This window comes from Leptodactylus fuscus, chromosome 2 (genome assembly GCF_031893055.1).
Source record: "Leptodactylus fuscus isolate aLepFus1 chromosome 2, aLepFus1.hap2, whole genome shotgun sequence".
Lineage (NCBI taxonomy): Eukaryota > Metazoa > Chordata > Amphibia > Anura > Leptodactylidae > Leptodactylus > Leptodactylus fuscus.
This window is the reverse complement of record NC_134266.1, coordinates 58015480-58035336: the sequence shown is the minus strand read 5'-3', so window position 1 is coordinate 58035336 and position 19857 is coordinate 58015480. Positions and strand designations below refer to the sequence as shown.

Sequence of the window (19857 nt, the reverse complement as noted above, 5' to 3'; positions counted from 1 at the left end):
TAGGGATTTCAAGTTATGCCAGACAACCCCTTTAAAACTGCATGCACACGAGTTACGCCGGGCTTGTAAAAATACTCATTCGCAGCCGTACACGCGAGCACCGGCGTTACGAGCTCTCCCATTGAAGTGAATGGGAAGTGTTCAGTAGCCGTCCGCAGCGCTCGCGTGTACGGCTGTGAATGAGTATTTTTACAAGCCCGGCGTAACTCCGTGTGCATGCAGCCTAAGGATGCACACCTGCGTGCACACGCACTCCACTGTTGTGTATAGGTTTGTGAAAAAGGAAAGAGACAGCGCTCAAATGGTATCTGTGTTCCATCCTTGTTTTTCACAGACCTTAGCATTTGGTTGAACTGCAAAATGGATAAGAATAGGACCTGCAATGAGTTTTGCAGCCCAGTCTGGAGGCCCCAAAACAGAAGTGTGGAAATCATGGCCGTGTGCATTGGGGCAATAAGAAGGAATTATAGCCACAATGAAAGCAATACAGTAGGTCTGTGTGCATGAGGCCTTAGGAAGTTCCTTTTCAATGAACCTGCCTGTTTTCATTGGTCAGTCATGTGAAGGGACATACAATAGGACCGGACATACTGGCTATTCAATGAATGTACAATATCAGAGCGAGAGAGATAATAAGGCATTTACATTACAGGAGAAAAAAAAAAAAGAATCAGGAAAAATGAAGATGGATTTATTTGTGTAAATGCAATGGTGACATCTACTAGTGCCAAGCCTTATGGCACACAGGTGAAAACATTATAACACCATGGCCTATATAATGTTTTCTCTTACTGTCACAGTGTGTTCAGAATCCATGGCCTAAATTCCTCCACATCTCTCTTCCTGCTGTAAACGTCGATGGCCGTGCAGGATATGACAGGACCCTGGGAAAAGACCCATATAGCACCTACCAGTGGAACGAATTCACACAGGATCTATGTTGAAAATGTGAAATTTCACGGATACAGATCTGTGTCGGGGTCTTAATTATACTGAGTGATCTTAGGTCATGAGCGCTATTGTTTCCTCGAATTATGGTCACAAATCCCACTGTACATTTATACAATATATAATACTGAGGTCCTCCCAAACAATCCTATGTGTTTAGTTAAAACCAATATATATTTCTTACGTCTCCCGAGAACCTTGCCGCAAGTTTTTGCTTACAGCACCAGTAATATCAAGTAATCCTCTCTTTCTGTAACTATATTATTGTCCAGTAACCTATAAGGCAAAAGTTGTAGTCCATTCTCTTCGCCAGCTAATTTAAATATGACTGAACAATAATACCTGCAGGTCTCTCATACGCCCCCTAGGGGCTTAATTGTGCTCCTGGTCCCTCCACACTATGTAATGAATTGGATTGGATTGGAATTGGATTCAACCCAATGTTGCTATCAAGCACCTAGTTGTCTCTGTTAGATGCCAGACTCTTATGGGCTGTCTGACATCAAAGGCTAGAGCTTTTACTTCACACCTTGTTGAGTTTTTCTGGCCCCCTTCATGTGATCCTGAACTAACATATATATCGAGAAATGGAATACATTTGTCTCCCAAGCATTGAAGGTGAGTGGTAGTTGAGCGTGGCAGGCAGTATAAAGGTTCCTGAATCCATTCCTTTGCACCATCGATAATCTTCATCTTCCTTTCTGCCATTCTGTAGCCCATTGGGAATACTCAGAACCAGTTTAGACGTGGCCAGTCCAGGCTGTGTTGAGAAGATCTGAATTGAATGCCATAGACGTGTGCTTTCAAAGGTATCTGCTGTGTGCGTTCTGTATGTTGAGTGCAAACTGTAATACAGCTTATTCAGCAGCTGTGGGGAAAATCGTGAGAATGGACAGATTAGATTTCTGCAGTCAAGTTATCAATATATTTTAATTATAAGAATCCAAATGAAGTGTTTAAGCAGTTTTTGGGACCTTGGTTCGTGATGAGCACTCAATAGGATATATTTATCAATATTGTCTATCCCACTGTCCTAAAACTATGAATCCCATTCGTAATTTTATACATTTTTATTAGAGATGAGCGAACAGTGTTCTATCGAACACATGTTCGATCGGATATCAGGGTGTTCGCCATGTTCGAATCGAATCGAACACCACGTGGTAAAGTGCGCCAAAATTCGATTCCCCTCCCACCTTCCCTGGCGCCTTTTTTGCACCAATAACAGCGCAGGGGAGGTGGGACAGGAACTACGACACTGGGGGCATTGAAAAAAATTGGAAAAAGTCATTGGCTGCCGAAATCAGGTGACCTCCATTTTAGACGAATAGTGGATTTCAAATCCGGGTCATATGAGAATGTGAACTTTGTGACTATGAGACAGGGATAGCTGTACAGGCAGGGATAGCTAGGGATAACCTTTATTTAGGGGGGAATGTTATTAAAAATAACTTTTTGGGGCTCTATCGGGTGTGTAATTGTGATTTTTGTGAGATAAACTTTTTCCCATAGGGATGCATTGGCCAGCGCTGATTGGCCGAATTCCGTACTCTGGCCAATCAGTGCTGGCCAATGCATTCTATTAGCTTGATGAAGCAGAGTGTGCACAAGGGTTCAAGCGCACCCTCGGCTCTGATGTAGCAGAGCCGAGGCTGCACAAGGGTTCAAGCGCACCCTCGGCTCTGATGTAGGAGAGCCGAGGGTGCACTTGAACCCTTGTGCACCCTCAGCTCTGCTACATCAGAGCCGAGGGTGCGCTTGAACCCTTGTGCACACTCTGCTTCATCAAGCTAATAGAATGCATTGGCCAGCGCTGATTGGCCAATGTATTCTATTAGCCTGATGAAGTAGAGCTGAATGTGTGTGCTAAGCACACACATTCAGCTCTACTTCATCGGGCTAATAGAATGCATTGGCCAGCGCTGATTGGCCAGAGTACGGAACTCGACCAATCAGCGCTGGCTCTGCTGGAGGAGGCGGAGTCTAAGATCGCTCCACACCAGTCTCCATTCAGGTCCGACCTTAGACTCCGCCTCCTCCGGCAGAGCCAGCGCTGATTGGCCGAAGGCTGGCCAATGCATTCCTATGCGAATGCAGAGACTTAGCAGTGCTGAGTCAGTTTTGCTCAACTACACATCTGATGCACACTCGGCACTGCTACATCAGATGTAGCAATCTGATGTAGCAGAGCCGAGGGTGCACTAGAACCCCTGTGCAAACTCAGTTCACGCTAATAGAATGCATTGGCCAGCGCTGATTGGCCAATGCATTCTATTAGCCCGATGAAGTAGAGCTGAATGTGTGTGCTAAGCACACACATTCAGCACTGCTTCATCACGCCAATACAATGCATTAGCCAGTGCTGATTGGCCAGAGTACGGAATTCGGCCAATCAGCGCTGGCTCTGCTGGAGGAGGCGGAGTCTAAGGTCGGACCTGAATGGAGACTGGTGTGGAGCGATCTTAGACTCCGCCTCCTCCAGCAGAGCCAGCGCTGATTGGTCGAGTTCCGTACTCTGGCCAATCAGCGCTGGCCAATGCATTCTATTAGCCCGATGAAGTAGAGCTGAATGTGTGTGCTTAGCACACACATTCAGCTCTACTTCATCAGGCTAATAGAATACATTGGCCAATCAGCGCTGGCCAATGCATTCTATTAGCTTGATGAAGCAGAGTGTGCACAAGGGTTCAAGCGCACCCTCGGCTCTGATGTAGCAGAGCCGAGGCTGCACAAGGGTTCAAGTGCACCCTCGGCTCTCCTACATCAGAGCCGAGGGTGCGCTTGAACCCTTGTGCAGCCTCGGCTCTGCTACATCAGAGCCGAGGGTGCGCTTGAACCCTTGTGCACACTCTGCTTCATCAAGCTAATAGAATGCATTGGCCAGCACTGATTGGCCAGAGTACGGAATTCGGCCAATCAGCGCTGGCCAATGCATTCTATTAGCCCGATGAAGTAGAGCTGAATGTGTGTGCTTAGCACACACATTCAGCTCTACTTCATCAGGCTAATAGAATACATTGGCCAATCAGCGCTGGCCAATGCATTCTATTAGCTTGATGAAGCAGAGTGTGCACAAGGGTTCAAGCGCACCCTCGGCTCTGATGTAGCAGAGCCGAGGCTGCACAAGGGTTCAAGTGCACCCTCGGCTCTCCTACATCAGAGCCGAGGGTGCGCTTGAACCCTTGTGCAGCCTCGGCTCTGCTACATCAGAGCCGAGGGTGCGCTTGAACCCTTGTGCACACTCTGCTTCATCAAGCTAATAGAATGCATTGGCCAGCACTGATTGGCCAGAGTACGGAATTCGGCCAATCAGCGCTGGCCAATGCATTCTATTAGCCCGATGAAGTAGAGCTGAATGTGTGTGCTAAGCACACACATTCAGCACTGCTTCATCACGCCAATACAATGCATTAGCCAGTGCTGATTGGCCAGAGTACGGAATTCGGCCAATCAGCGCTGGCTCTGCTGGAGGAGGCGGAGTCTAAGGTCGGACCTGAATGGAGACTGGTGTGGAGCGATCTTAGACTCCGCCTCCTCCAGCAGAGCCAGCGCTGATTGGTCGAGTTCCGTACTCTGGCCAATCAGCGCTGGCCAATGCATTCTATTAGCCCGATGAAGTAGAGCTGAATGTGTGTGCTTAGCACACACATTCAGCTCTACTTCATCAGGCTAATAGAATACATTGGCCAATCAGCGCTGGCCAATGCATTCTATTAGCTTGATGAAGCAGAGTGTGCACAAGGGTTCAAGCGCACCCTCGGCTCTGATGTAGCAGAGCCGAGGCTGCACAAGGGTTCAAGTGCACCCTCGGCTCTCCTACATCAGAGCCGAGGGTGCGCTTGAACCCTTGTGCAGCCTCGGCTCTGCTACATCAGAGCCGAGGGTGCGCTTGAACCCTTGTGCACACTCTGCTTCATCAAGCTAATAGAATGCATTGGCCAGCACTGATTGGCCAGAGTACGGAATTCGGCCAATCAGCGCTGGCCAATGCATTCTATTAGCCCGATGAAGTAGAGCTGAATGTGTGTGCTAAGCACACACATTCAGCACTGCTTCATCACGCCAATACAATGCATTAGCCAGTGCTGATTGGCCAGAGTACGGAATTCGGCCAATCAGCGCTGGCTCTGCTGGAGGAGGCGGAGTCTAAGATCGCTCCACACCAGTCTCCATTCAGGTCCGACCTTAGACTCCGCCTCCTCCAGCAGAGCCAGCGCTGATTGGCCGAATTCCGTACTCTGGCCAATCAGCACTGGCTAATGCATTGTATTGGCTTGATGAAGCAGTGCTGAATGTGTGTGCTTAGCACACACATTCAGCTCTACTTCATCGGGCTAATAGAATGCATTGGCCAGCGCTGATTGGCCGAATTCCGTACTCTGGCCAATCAGCACTGGCTAATGCATTGTATTGGCTTGATGAAGCAGTGCTGAATGTGTGTGCTTAGCACACACATTCAGCTCTACTTCATCGGGCTAATAGAATGCATTGGCCAGCGCTGATTGGCCGAATTCCGTACTCTGGCCAATCAGCACTGGCTAATGCATTGTATTGGCTTGATGAAGCAGTGCTGAATGTGTGTGCTTAGCACACACATTCAGCTCTACTTCATCGGGCTAATAGAATGCATTGGCCAATCAGCGCTGGCCAATGCATTCTATTAGCGTGAACTGAGTTTGCACAGGGGTTCTAGTGCACCCTCGGCTCTGCTACATCAGATTGCTACATCTGATGTAGCAGTGCCGAGTGTGCATCAGATGTGTAGTTGAGCAAAACTGACTCAGCACTGCTAAGTCTGCATTCGCATAGGAATGCATTGGCCAGCCTTCGGCCAATCAGCGCTGGCTCTGCCGGAGGAGGCGGAGTCTAAGGTCGGACCTGAATGGAGACTGGTGTGGAGCGATCTTAGACTCCGCCTCCTCCAGCAGAGCCAGCGCTGATTGGCCGAATTCCGTACTCTGGCCAATCAGCACTGGCTAATGCATTGTATTGGCTTGATGAAGCAGTGCTGAATGTGTGTGCTTAGCACACACATTCAGCTCTACTTCATCGGGCTAATAGAATGCATTGGCCAGCGCTGATTGGCCGAATTCCGTACTCTGGCCAATCAGCACTGGCTAATGCATTGTATTGGCTTGATGAAGCAGTGCTGAATGTGTGTGCTTAGCACACACATTCAGCTCTACTTCATCGGGCTAATAGAATGCATTGGCCAATCAGCGCTGGCCAATGCATTCTATTAGCGTGAACTGAGTTTGCACAGGGGTTCTAGTGCACCCTCGGCTCTGCTACATCAGATTGCTACATCTGATGTAGCAGTGCCGAGTGTGCATCAGATGTGTAGTTGAGCAAAACTGACTCAGCACTGCTAAGTCTGCATTCGCATAGGAATGCATTGGCCAGCCTTCGGCCAATCAGCGCTGGCTCTGCCGGAGGAGGCGGAGTCTAAGGTCGGACCTGAATGGAGACTGGTGTGGAGCTATCTTAGACTCCGCCTCCTCCAGCAGAGCCAGCGCTGATTGGTCGAGTTCCGTACTCTGGCCAATCAGCACTGGCCAATGCATTTCTATGGGGAAAAGTTAGCTTGCGAAAATCGCAAACTGACAGGGATTTCCATGAAATAAAGTGACTTTTATGCCCCCAGACATGCTTCCCCTGCTGTCCCAGTGTCATTCCAGGGTGTTGGTATCATTTCCTGGGGTGTCATAGTGGACTTGGTGACCCTCCAGACACGAATTTGGGTTTCCCCCTTAACGAGTTTATGTTCCCCATAGACTATAATGGGGTTCGAAACCCATTCGAACACTCGAACAGTGAGCGGCTGTTCGAATCGAATTTCGAACCTCGAACATTTTAGTGTTCGCTCATCTCTAATTTTTATGAATCTGTCCTACAGTCCTCCATAAATATGGAGAGTTTCTAGAAGTTCTGGCTCACCGTGAGACAAATAGTTGGCTTTAAAATGGAGACAAATATTTGGTGCAATATCTGTAAACAAAATGTGTAGACAAAAATCTTAACTTGCAGGCTGTAAGGAACAAATATTTGGCACTAGCTTCAAAGACCCTACAATTCTTGGCATAACATAAGCAGACACAAATCATCTGTCACTTATTGAGACAAATATGTGGTGGGAAAACCACTGTGCCACTGTGGAGCATATAATACTGAGTAGGGGCCACTGCAGAGCATAGAATACTGTGTTGAGGCAACTACGCAGCATATAATACTGTACAGGGGCCACTGCCGAGAATATAATACTGTTTGGGGCCACTCTGGAGTATATTATACTGTGTGGGGACCACTGTGGAGCATGTAATACTGTGTGGGGGCCACTCTGTAGCATGTTATACTGTCCCAGTATTGTTTATATACCGGGCATTGCACTACTCACTCAATGTATTATTGATAACTGCAGTTTTTGGTACTACAGCTGTATCCCTTTCAAGTATCTGAGATACTGCTGCAGCACCCGTAACCATCACTATCAAGAATTCGCTCTAGGGAGGGGTAGGGGGCTCCAGACAAAATTTTGCACCGGGGCCCACAAGACTTTAGTTACGCTACTGATTGCAGATGTTACTGCACCTTAAATTTATGTTTATTCACTGTGTGTGGAAATACAGTACTGAAATATTTTTAGGATTTCTGTGCCATATTAAATGAGACATCATGTTACACTCATTTGGAGTTATACAATACAGCATGCTATACTTACCATCTCCCCACCCTTCCGATACTCCAGCTAAATCATAGTGCTTCTTCCTTAACTCTCCCAGTTTCTCTCTCTCTTTTTGCAGCTGACTTTCCAACTCCAGGACTCGCACCTATCAAATTAAAGGATTCGATTAGTTTTTCGGACAAACATTTTAGACTAGCCATCACAATTACATTCAAGTGCTACAATCCCCTTATGGAAAATTTGTAGGTGTCTTGCAAGAGATCCCAATATCTGTGGACTTTCTGAAATAACCTCAAACTGAATGCAATATAAAGACACTATATAGCGCTGGAGAGGATTTTATTTATTACCCTATTACCATTTGTACCACTATTTTCTATGAACAAACCACTCCAATGGGAAACGGTTTTCTCACATCTTTTCCTATAATAGGTATGCAAAATAATATATGCAAACACAATACGCTGGTGAGCACTCCAGATTTTTACAATAGATGTATTAAGATATCAATTATTATTAGGTTAAGGGCCCATTCACATGGAGTAACATGCCGCGTGACCTGGCACGTATACGCCGTGTGAGATTTTGCGGGCCATATTCACTCCCACTGATTTCAATGGGAGTGTGGATCGTAAACGCCGCGTTATTTTGCGGCCGTGATTTTGCGTACTCCCTGGTCCTCATCACTGCAGTGGGGGAGGAGGTTAAACAGAGATGAACTTACTTATGTTAACATAGTCATATGTGGGCTAGTTTTTTCCAGGATTTTTTGGATTTTTCAACAGTGTAATTTTTACAGCACACATCATTTAATAATTAACTTTTTTTTTAGAAATCTTTCTGGGAGAAAATAGAAAAAAAACAACTGATTTTGCCATTGATTTTTGCACTACAAATAACTTTTTATTTTTCCATCAAAGGAGCCGTGTGATGGCTTTTTTTGTGGGGGATAACCTAAAGTTATCATTGGAATAATTTTGAGATTCAAGCTACTTATTGGTACCTTTGTTCTGTCTATTCTGTTTTTAGATGGTGGGATAAACAAAAATGGTGATTTGGGCATTTTTTATGCCATTCATCATGTGGATGAAATAGTGTAATATTATTATATATCAGGTTGTTACGGATGTGGCAATGCCAAATATGTGTACGCTTTTTTCATTTGTGTGTGTGTGGTTTTTTGGAATATTTTATTCATTTTATTTTATTTTATTTGTTTTACTTCCCCTAAAGTTTTTTTTTACCACTAGGGAGCTCGATCATAGAGAGAAATGGTGCAATAAGCTGCAGATTAAGGAAAGCTTATTTACCTGTGAGTCCATTTCTTGACGCTTGATCTGTGTTAGGGTCAAACTAGAGAAGTCCATTGTATCTGTTCAAAGAAGGAAATAAGACATTATAGATCAACACTCTCTAAAGCTTGGTAAGTTATTAGTAATACTTCTTTCATAGTGACAAGGGTTTTCCTTAAAGTAAGTCTTTGGAAGAGACAAGATTCTACTTACCTACTTCTTCAATCTGGGACTTGACTGACTTTGTAGAGGCCACCACCCCGGCAGCATTGTGATTTACAACTTTGGAGGCTTGTTGTAGTCTGGACAAATTAGAACTGTTCTTCTCTGCCTTTACCTACGGAAAGAAGGGTGGATATATCATGACATTCATTATGATGAGACCAAGGATGACTGAAAATCCTCACAAAATGCATTTCTTCGTAACTATGAGGGTCATAGTGGAATGTACGGTATGAATATACCAAGTTAATAGCACCATCAATATCTATTTGCTCCCAGGCCAATATAATTTTGGAGAAAGCTATGAAATAAAAAAACTTCACAAAGCTCAAGCTAACTCAAGAGTCAATGTAGTAATCTGATCTCATAAGTGAATTATACCTTGGAGGCTGCTACCAATTGGGCAGTACTGGCAGCAATTTCATGGGAACAAACTATAAGATCTTCAAATTTCCCTTGTCCTTGGACCACGAGATCTGCAGCATCTCTGTGAGGAGGAAGGAGATGGTCAGGAGAAAACCATAGGTAGATATTGTACAGAAATGACAATAGAAAGGCAAAAGAACATGTTTGCTAGTAAGTTTATTGCATTGGAAGATACCATACATTATGGCTGAGCAATTGGAACACCTTCACATACATTAGATGGTTGACTTGTTCCACCAAAATCAGTCAGTTTGTCCAATGTTAATCAGAGTGCCCGCTGCCGCTGCTACATTGTAAGCCTGAGTTCACACAGAGTTTTTTGGTCAGGAATTTGGTCAGGAATCTGCCTCAAAATCAGCCTCCAAATAGAACTCTATTGGGAGGCTTTTTTGGAGACTGATTTTGAGGCGGATTCCTGACCAAAAAACTCTGTGTGAACTCAGCCTAGTCTGCGTACGATGAAGCATTGGATTGTGTTACTGTACCTCAGCTCTCATTCATCTGAATAGAGCTGCTTCCAGTCATACACCTTGTATAGGGCTTATGGCAGACAAATCAAAATCAATCAATCGATCGAGGCAGAGTCCAAGTGTTGGATCACCATCAATCAGAATCTGATGGCCTATCCTGTGGATAAGTCCCCAGGATCCATTATGTTTGGGTCTCAGAAAACCTCTTTAAGCAATCACACGTACACTTATCAGGCTACTATACATTTTACTGAATTTAAAGGGAATCTGTCAGGTGGTTTTTCCACCAAATACTGGCCCCATCATGTGCAGAAGGAAGTAACTCCCTTTCCATTGCTGTTCCTTTGTTATCTTTCTGTTGCAGCAAAGTGAAGTTTGATAACAAAAAATGTCATAGGAAAATTCATCCAGTAAGCTTCCTCCAGGAAGCTGAAGGCCCACCCCCAGTGCACCAAATGCCTCATTTGTGTAAGTCTTCAAAGTTGTTTTGCTCCAAATCTACAAAAGTCACATATATAACATAGGTATGTTGTTTATCACTGTCATGTTCTCTGTGACACGGTGGTTGCAGTTGAATATTCTTGGCAGAGGTGATAGACTCCCTTTAACCTGGCCATAAACATAAAATAGCTGATGGATGAGCGATCATTCAAGAATTGCTACTTTGACAACCCGAGGAGCAGGCACACTTGGCTTAGTTAAGCGGTGCTTGCATCTTGAACTGGAAGTTGCTGTCTAGCAACGGCTTATTTCTACAAGAAGAAAAGGAAAGGACAGTAGAAATCCATCTACTTGACACTCATCTCCCCCAACATATGTCGACAGAGTAGAGTCAGAAAGTCCTCATACGCCTTAAATGGCGGGTCAGTCTTGTCAAGATCAGTCAGTTCTCCTGATATAGATATACGTACAATGTTCAAATGGTGTGGTGCTTTGTCTGTGGGGTGGTGTGACCCAGAGGCTCGGTGCTTGGCCTGGTGGCAAGGGTGTTGCTGCATTGCGGTGGTGGTGGTCGCTGTGCAGCACCGTACCCAGTACAGTAGGGATCCACTATACAGAGGATATATGAAGTGGCTAGTGGGCTTATGCAATGACTGCCTTAATCAAACTGGTCATTTAAATATCTTTCGTGTCCTCCATAATAAGTATGTATATGGTGAATATTGAACAGGAAGTTAAGCATTAGAACTGCTAGGGCTAAGGATGTATGAATTCTTACTTACACCATCACAGTAGCGCCCCAACCTACTGCCTTAGAAGCTGAGATTAACCCTTCTGTCCACCTTGAGTTTCTGGCATAAAACTCTTTTGGAGATGCTGCACCCTACAGAAAGATGAAGATAATAGAAATGTTAATTATAAGGTAGGTATTCTACAGATTTATGAACTGCAGAACCATCTCAGGTATATTTGGTGGCACAGCTTTAGGAACGTCAATACAAAAGTGAGATCACCTTGTAAAACTAGATACAGGCAAAAACATCATTGCTAATATTATGATTGGATTGGCAGAAAACAATGGCAATTCTGACCCAGTATTTTTGACTAGTCTCATATTATGTTCTGCTGATGAAGCTGAAATAGCAAAGACTTGTCAAACCTAAAAATTATTCTAAGGGGGCGTTCACACTACCGTCGGTGTCCGACATGTAGTGTCCGCTCCTGGTGTCCGCTCAAAATCTGTCACGGACACTAGGAGCAGAAACTAGATGTGTCCGTGACACCTGTCATTCACTTGAATGGGCATCGGGTGCATGCAGGGTTCCTCTGTCCGCTTGAGAAGTCGGACATCTTCTCTTGCGGACAGGGAAGGACGGGCACGGAGTGCAAAAGAACGCACCCGATGCCCATTCAAGTGAATGACAGGTGTCACAGACACATCTAGTGTCCGCTCCTAGTGTCCGTGACAGATTTTGAGCGGACACCAGGAGCGGACACTACATGTCGGACACCGACGGTAGTGTGAACGCTCCCTAACTGAGATGTTTTAGTTTTTATTAGACAAAACCAATGGATTGACTGACCCCTCCGCTCTCCACAATTTCCTTCTGGAGGTCCTTTGAGGCCAGTATCAAGGCTTGAATCGCTTGCATGAGATCTGTACATGAGCCTAGAATCCTGCAAAGAACAAACATAGATAAGCAAAGTAATATACAGAGTAGACGATCACTTAAAGGGAACCAGCCACAATAAAAATGCAGTCCAGTCTGCATGTGACATGTTATAGAGAAGGAGAAGCTGAGCAGATTGATGTATAGTTTTTTCTTCTTTTTAAATGTAGATTGTGAGCCGCATATACAGCTCACAATGTACCTTTTTCCTTATCGTTGTCTTTGGAGTATGAGAAGAAATCCACAAAAACACGGGGAGAACATACAAACTCTTTGCAGATGTTTTTTTTTTTTGTCCTAGGAAGGATTCGAACTCAGGTCCCCAGCGCTGCAAGACTGCAGTGTTAACCACTATATCCTGTTTTTTTTAATCCATGTACTCTGCTTATTATTTATTTAGTAATTGACAACTATATACGTATGTACACTAATTCTGGGAAAGTTGTCAGTCACTAAGTAGAATCGCCCACTGGACCCAGAATCGGCAGAGATGTTAATGAATAAATAAGCTGTATTGGATTTTTTTTCCTATAAAGCAATATATCAATCTGATCCGCTCCCTCTGCTCTAAAACATGCTGTCTGCAGATGGGTGACAGGTTCCTTAAACCTCTTTAGAAACATTGTGTAGGTTTTTTGGCACTGATAGATAAAACTACAGATAACCCAATTTGGTATCATGTCCTGCCCTATAGCAGCTTCTGAAGGAATCATTGTCATGTCTACAATAGCTGGAGCAGTGGACACTTTATCGCTTTACTTACTGTTCATTGACTTGTAATTTTAGTCCTGTATCATCTGTCCGTGACTTTTTGAGCATTTCCTGCAAACAGAGATAAAAATTAGAGATGAGCGAACAGTGTTCTATCGAACACATGTTCGATCGGATATCAGGGTGTTCGCCATGTTCGAATCGAATCGAACACCACGTGGTAAAGTGCGCCAAAATTCGATTCCCCTCCCACCTTCCCTGGCGCCTTTTTTGCACCAATAACAGCGCAGGGGAGGTGGGACAGGAACTACGACACCGGGGGCATTGAAAAAAATTGGAAAAAGTCATTGGCTGCCGAAATCAGGTGACCTCCATTTTAGACGAATAGTGGATTTCAAATCCGGGTCATATGAGAATGTGAACTTTGTGACTATGAGACAGGGATAGCTGTACAGGCAGGGATAGCTAGGGATAACCTTTATTTAGGGGGGAATGTTATTAAAAATAACTTTTTGGGGCTCTATCGGGTGTGTAATTGTGATTTTTGTGAGATAAACTTTTTCCCATAGGGATGCATTGGCCAGCGCTGATTGGCCGAATTCCGTACTCTGGCCAATCAGCGCTGGCCAATGCATTCTATTAGCCCGATGAAGTAGAGCTGAATGTGTGTGCTTAGCACACACATTCAGCTCTACTTCATCAGGCTAATAGAATACATTGGCCAATCAGCGCTGGCCAATGCATTCTATTAGCTTGATGAAGCAGAGTGTGCACAAGGGTTCAAGCGCACCCTCGGCTCTGATGTAGCAGAGCCGAGGGTGCACAAGGGTTCAAGTGCACCCTCGGCTCTCCTACATCAGAGCCGAGGGTGCGCTTGAACCCTTGTGCAGCCTCGGCTCTGCTACATCAGAGCCGAGGGTGCGCTTGAACCCTTGTGCACACTCTGCTTCATCAAGCTAATAGAATGCATTGGCCAGCGCTGATTGGCCAATGTATTCTATTAGCCTGATGAAGTAGAGCTGAATGTGTGTGCTAAGCACACACATTCAGCTCTACTTCATCGGGCTAATAGAATGCATTGGCCAGCGCTGATTGGCCAGAGTACGGAACTCGACCAATCAGCGCTGGCTCTGCTGGAGGAGGCGGAGTCTAAGATCGCTCCACACCAGTCTCCATTCAGGTCCGACCTTAGACTCCGCCTCCTCCGGCAGAGCCAGCGCTGATTGGCCGAAGGCTGGCCAATGCATTCCTATGCGAATGCAGACTTAGCAGTGCTGAGTCAGTTTTGCTCAACTACACATCTGATGCACACTCGGCACTGCTACATCAGATGTAGCAATCTGATGTAGCAGAGCCGAGGGTGCACTAGAACCCCTGTGCAAACTCAGTTCACGCTAATAGAATGCATTGGCCAGCGCTGATTGGCCAATGCATTCTATTAGCCCGATGAAGTAGAGCTGAATGTGTGTGCTAAGCACACACATTCAGCACTGCTTCATCACGCCAATACAATGCATTAGCCAGTGCTGATTGGCCAGAGTACGGAATTCGGCCAATCAGCGCTGGCTCTGCTGGAGGAGGCGGAGTCTAAGGTCGGACCTGAATGGAGACTGGTGTGGAGCGATCTTAGACTCCGCCTCCTCCAGCAGAGCCAGCGCTGATTGGCCGAATTCCGTACTCCGGCCAATCAGCACTGGCTAATGCATTGTATTGGCGTGATGAAGCAGTGCTGAATGTGTGTGCTTAGCACACACATTCAGCTCTACTTCATCGGGCTAATAGAATGCATTGGCCAGCGCTGATTGGCCGAATTCCGTACTCTGGCCAATCAGTGCTGGCCAATGCATTCTATTAGCTTGATGAAGCAGAGTGTGCACAAGGGTTCAAGCGCACCCTCGGCTCTGATGTAGCAGAGCTGAGGCTGCACAAGGGTTCAAGCGCACCCTCGGCTCTGATGTAGGAGAGCCGAGGGTGCACTTGAACCCTTGTGCACCCTCAGCTCTGCTACATCAGAGCCGAGGGTGCGCTTGAACCCTTGTGCACACTCTGCTTCATCAAGCTAATAGAATGCATTGGCCAGCGCTGATTGGCCAATGTATTCTATTAGCCTGATGAAGTAGAGCTGAATGTGTGTGCTAAGCACACACATTCAGCTCTACTTCATCGGGCTAATAGAATGCATTGGCCAGCGCTGATTGGCCAGAGTACGGAACTCGACCAATCAGCGCTGGCTCTGCTGGAGGAGGCGGAGTCTAAGATCGCTCCACACCAGTCTCCATTCAGGTCCGACCTTAGACTCCGCCTCCTCCAGCAGAGCCAGCACTGATTGGCCGAATTCCGTACTCTGGCCAATCAGCACTGGCTAATGCATTGTATTGGCGTGATGAAGCAGTGCTGAATGTGTGTGCTTAGCACACACATTCAGCTCTACTTCATCGGGCTAATAAAATGCATTGGCCAATCAGCGCTGGCCAATGCATTCTATTAGCGTGAACTGAGTTTGCACAGGGGTTCTAGTGCACCCTCGGCTCTGCTACATCAGATTGCTACATCTGATGTAGCAGTGCCGAGTGTGCATCAGATGTGTAGTTGAGCAAAACTGACTCAGCACTGCTAAGTCTGCATTCGCATAGGAATGCATTGGCCAGCCTTCGGCCAATCAGCGCTGGCTCTGCCGGAGGAGGCGGAGTCTAAGGTCGGACCTGAATGGAGACTGGTGTGGAGCGATCTTAGACTCCGCCTCCTCCAGCAGAGCCAGCGCTGATTGGTCGAGTTCCGTACTCTGGCCAATCAGCACTGGCCAATGCATTTCTATGGGGAAAAGTTAGCTTGCGAAAATCGCAAACTGACAGGGATTTCCATGAAATAAAGTGACTTTTATGCCCCCAGACATGCTTCCCCTGCTGTCCCAGTGTCATTCCAGGGTGTTGGTATCATTTCCTGGGGTGTCATAGTGGACTTGGTGACCCTCCAGACACGAATTTGGGTTTCCCCCTTAACGAGTTTATGTTCCCCATAGACTATAATGGGGTTCGAAACCCATTCGAACACTCGAACAGTGAGCGGCTGTTCGAATCGAATTTCGAACCTCGAACATTTTAGTGTTCGCTCATCTCTAATAAAAATGTATGTGGTGATCACTAAAACCCATCACGAGATGCCATGACATGTGAGCTATTTACTCTATGGGAATACAATGGTCTCGGGGGAACTGTGTAATACAAACTGATCAGATAGTCTTATGTAGCCACACAATACAAGGTCCTGTAAAACTTTTTTTTTACAAAGTTATGAACGCCGAAATAAAGAAAGAGATAAAATGTTACTGGTTTATGGCCAAAATGTGATAGATCGCCAAAGGGTTACAATGACCATAATACACCAGAATTATATATCAGTGAGCTATAAAGTCAAAACCTGCAATAAATAAAAAATTTTGTCATTTTAATGTGACTGTTAAGGGGTTAATCAATCTGTCCCATGGAGTTTCCCTCTGTAATACATTTATCAGGACGCTTATAGTGGCAGACACATCGTATGCCTTCTTACTTTCTCCAGGCCATTACGACACGGCTGTAACGTGATGCTAACCATCACCTGATGTGACACAGACCTAAGTTAAAGTAAACACGTATGTACCCGCATGATATACAGTACAACCTACAGATAAACTGATGTATGTCAACGCTTCATTAAAGGGGTTTTCTGGGTCTAGGAAAATGTGACGAAAGGCATGAAATACTTGTTACATGAATAAACATACATAACAGACAACCTTTATGTGTATTTGGACCCTTTTTACCATTCCTCATATTTTCAGGCCTATGTAATACTTCCTGGTTGTGGGAGTGTCAGAGCTTTTATAGACAGCCTCCTCCTATCTGAATATTTTAACACACACACATACATATCCAGTCACGGTCGTAAGTGTTGGCAACCCTGAAATTTTTCCAGAAAATTAAGTATTTCTCCCATGTAATTATTGCAATTGCACATATAATCTAATAGAATCTTAAGCATAGGTGATCAATATTAGAAAGTGGATAACCCCTTTAAAATTAAAACAGATGCAGAGGACCTGTGAGAAGTAGTGACAGGTCTTCTTTCATCATAAGCGCGCTCTATCTGTTCTATCACTATGTTCTTTGTTGCCCCTTTTTGGACTTGTACATCCATCAATTCACCTGCTAATGACGCTGTTTACGCCTTCTCCTGTGTTCTACATTTTGCGTTTCTTTTGTTTCATATAAGACTTGATCACACCTACTATATTCCTCATGTTTGTGCTTCTCACCTCAATCCTGGTGGCAGCTGTTTCAACAGCTGCTGCGGTGGCTGTCATCTCCTTCTCCACCAGGTCTCCCAGCTCTTCCTCTTTGATATCGAGCGATGGGGGCCGCAGCTCCTGAATAACAATAAAATAATGTCACTTGCTCAGATTACTCCATATCAATACCCCCCTCCCCATCCACCACAAGTATGCAGGTGCATCTCTTGCTGATGGAATAGCAATGAGGACCTTAACTATTTGGATATGGCATGAAACCAGCAATTTCACGTTCACTATGTTCCCTTGGCATTGCTGAGAACTTGCAAATTGCTTCTATTCCTGTAAACTCAACACGGCTAGGGAGGCCAGGCCAAAAAATTATGGAAATTTCACAATTAATGCAAAATATAATTGCAGTCGGGACCTCAAGCTTTTGGCTCACAGATTCAATGTAGGTCACGTCAGCAGAGGACCATTGTGTAACTAAAGACGACGATTAATGGCTGTGCAGACGCTTAATCAATCTTTTATATCCCTGTAGGATCAGATCTATAGCTAATGCTATACGTACAGTTCTAGAAACCACTGCTATCGTCAACTGAATGACTATTTCTTTGTAATGTATCTTTTTGTCTGTACTTGAACCCTACAAATTGTACAGTGCTGCAGAATATGTTGGTGCTATATAAATAAAATGTATTATTTTTTATTACTCAATCAATGCTATTCTAAAAGGATATATCACTAGGTTTTTCACTTTTATGCTAAAACTTCGATACCCTCCCTCTTAAACAGAAACACCGCAGATACTCTGTGGACGATGGAAGTGACAGTATGGGTTACCTGAGCAATGTCAGCAATGTGCTTTAGCGTGGCAGTGATCTGTGTACAGTCAGCACTGCTCTGTAAGGCTTTGTCCTTCAGGGAGGAGATATAGTTCAAAGCTTCAGTGCCGCAAGTACGACAGCTATCACATAGCTCTGAGAAGAAAGATAAAGACAAGGATACTGGAACTGACCACTGTAAAAATTGGGGAAATGTTTTAACGGTCATAGAGGTATAAAGGACCCAGCCCAAACAGTCTCCAATGTTCAATTTACTCACTTATGTGAGTTATCAACGTCAGTCTTCATAACCCCATAGCAGGCAGAGGGTGCGGCTCATAATGACATATACCCTCTGCTCATAGCTGGTGTAAATTTCCTTCATCATTTATGCCAGATTTCTGGTGTAAATGATAATAAAACTGCTAGGGCTGAGCGTGATCTTCGCTTAGCCTGATGTAGATTATACAGCCTGACCACGGTTGAGAGGAAGGATCTCCGATAGCGCTCCTTCTCACACTTGGTGTGAAGCAGTCGGTCACTGACAGTACTGCCCAGTGCCAGTGACCGACTGCTTGAACACCAGAAAACTGGCATACAAGCTATAATAAATCTTCTCCCATACACTTCAAACATGATAGTTAATGTATAAAACATAATAAAAAGCTACAGAATAAGGCCCTTGGAAATGGCCATGGCCGTGATCAGTGTGCTAGTCATGTATTTTGCGGATAGCACAATGACCCATTCATTTATATGGGCCCGTACACATGACCATGAATTACACGGTCATGTGTGTAGGCCAACAGACAGGGAAGCAAAATATAGAACAGGTCCTATTCCTATTCTGCAGCCCTGCTTCTATTCAAGCATGGCCAGAGCACGGTCGACACATGGGAAACATCCCCGTGTCCCCCGTGCACCACCTGTGCCTATAACTCACAGCCAAATGTAAGAAAACAGTGGAACCGCACACTCATATATTGGATTGAGGTGCAAGCAGAAAATGGGTCCTCCGACCCTGTCAGTATCCAAAAAAGAAATTATCTGCTGCACACTCTTGATTCAGTGATGAATAAACAAATACATTTATTGTGAACGTAAGATAGGTTGATGTGCGATGGAAAAACGGTATGTAGGTATACATGAAGAATTGATTCAATGTTAAGCAGGGACGTTTCGGTCCAATGACCTTCATCATGCCAGATCAATGTGTGAAGTACAAGGAGCCTCCACGCCATGTCTGATGGACATCATGATGGAAACCCAACGGACTCCACAGTAGTCAATGATGTCTATGAAGCACTGAGGCCCAGGTCACAAAATAGACAAGAACAGGATTTGTCCTGAGTTTTGATAATACATTATTGTGTGTATAGAGTCATGAGAAAATAATGCTTTAGTGTGCTAGCCATTAAAAACATGGTGAGCGCACTAACAAAGCCCATGTTCAGGAGCCTATGCATGAAAAGTGTATGGCATTTAGTGAAGACCCAACATGAATTACATCAGCATTACTTACTGTCAGACGTCCTGGTCTGGGCTCCTTGCATGATCACATCACTTATTCTATGTGCAAACTGGACCAAGTTTGGCATCAAGGAATTTATATCTATGAAAGAAATAAAATACTGTTTACTGTATTGAAGATATGGATCCTGAATTATGTGCTAATTCTCTCTGGATGTGTAGACCTGCCTCTACATAACTACATGTATACAGTCTGTAGGCTTCTTGTTAGTGTATAATGACTTCTGCATGCGGACACTACCGCCACCATGTGGCTTAAATTAGTTACTGAAAATTAACAAAGTAATCTTTAGGGACAGTTATAGAGGACATGGGATATACTAACATTGTATATGTATATAAACACACACAAGAGCCAGTTGTGGTAAAAG

General features: G+C 44.9%; 1 protein-coding gene across 1 annotated transcript in view; it reads right to left on the bottom strand.

Annotated features, from left to right (window-relative positions):
• Window positions 1-675: 675 nt before the first annotated feature.
• HIP1 (huntingtin interacting protein 1) overlaps window positions 676-19857 on the bottom strand; it is an 85668-nt gene continuing 66486 nt past the window's right edge. Inside the window, exons 20-30 of the mRNA XM_075263823.1 lie at window positions 19479-19568; window positions 17976-18112; window positions 17157-17267; window positions 12915-12973; window positions 12065-12158; window positions 11264-11364; window positions 9526-9631; window positions 9136-9259; window positions 8941-9002; window positions 7667-7775; window positions 676-1816 (exon numbers count right to left, since the gene is read on the bottom strand). Of these exons, the coding sequence (XP_075119924.1) occupies window positions 1806-1816; window positions 7667-7775; window positions 8941-9002; window positions 9136-9259; window positions 9526-9631; window positions 11264-11364; window positions 12065-12158; window positions 12915-12973; window positions 17157-17267; window positions 17976-18112; window positions 19479-19568 (1004 nt within the window). The 3' untranslated portion in view covers window positions 676-1805. The remainder of the gene's footprint in view (window positions 1817-7666; window positions 7776-8940; window positions 9003-9135; window positions 9260-9525; window positions 9632-11263; window positions 11365-12064; window positions 12159-12914; window positions 12974-17156; window positions 17268-17975; window positions 18113-19478; window positions 19569-19857) is intronic.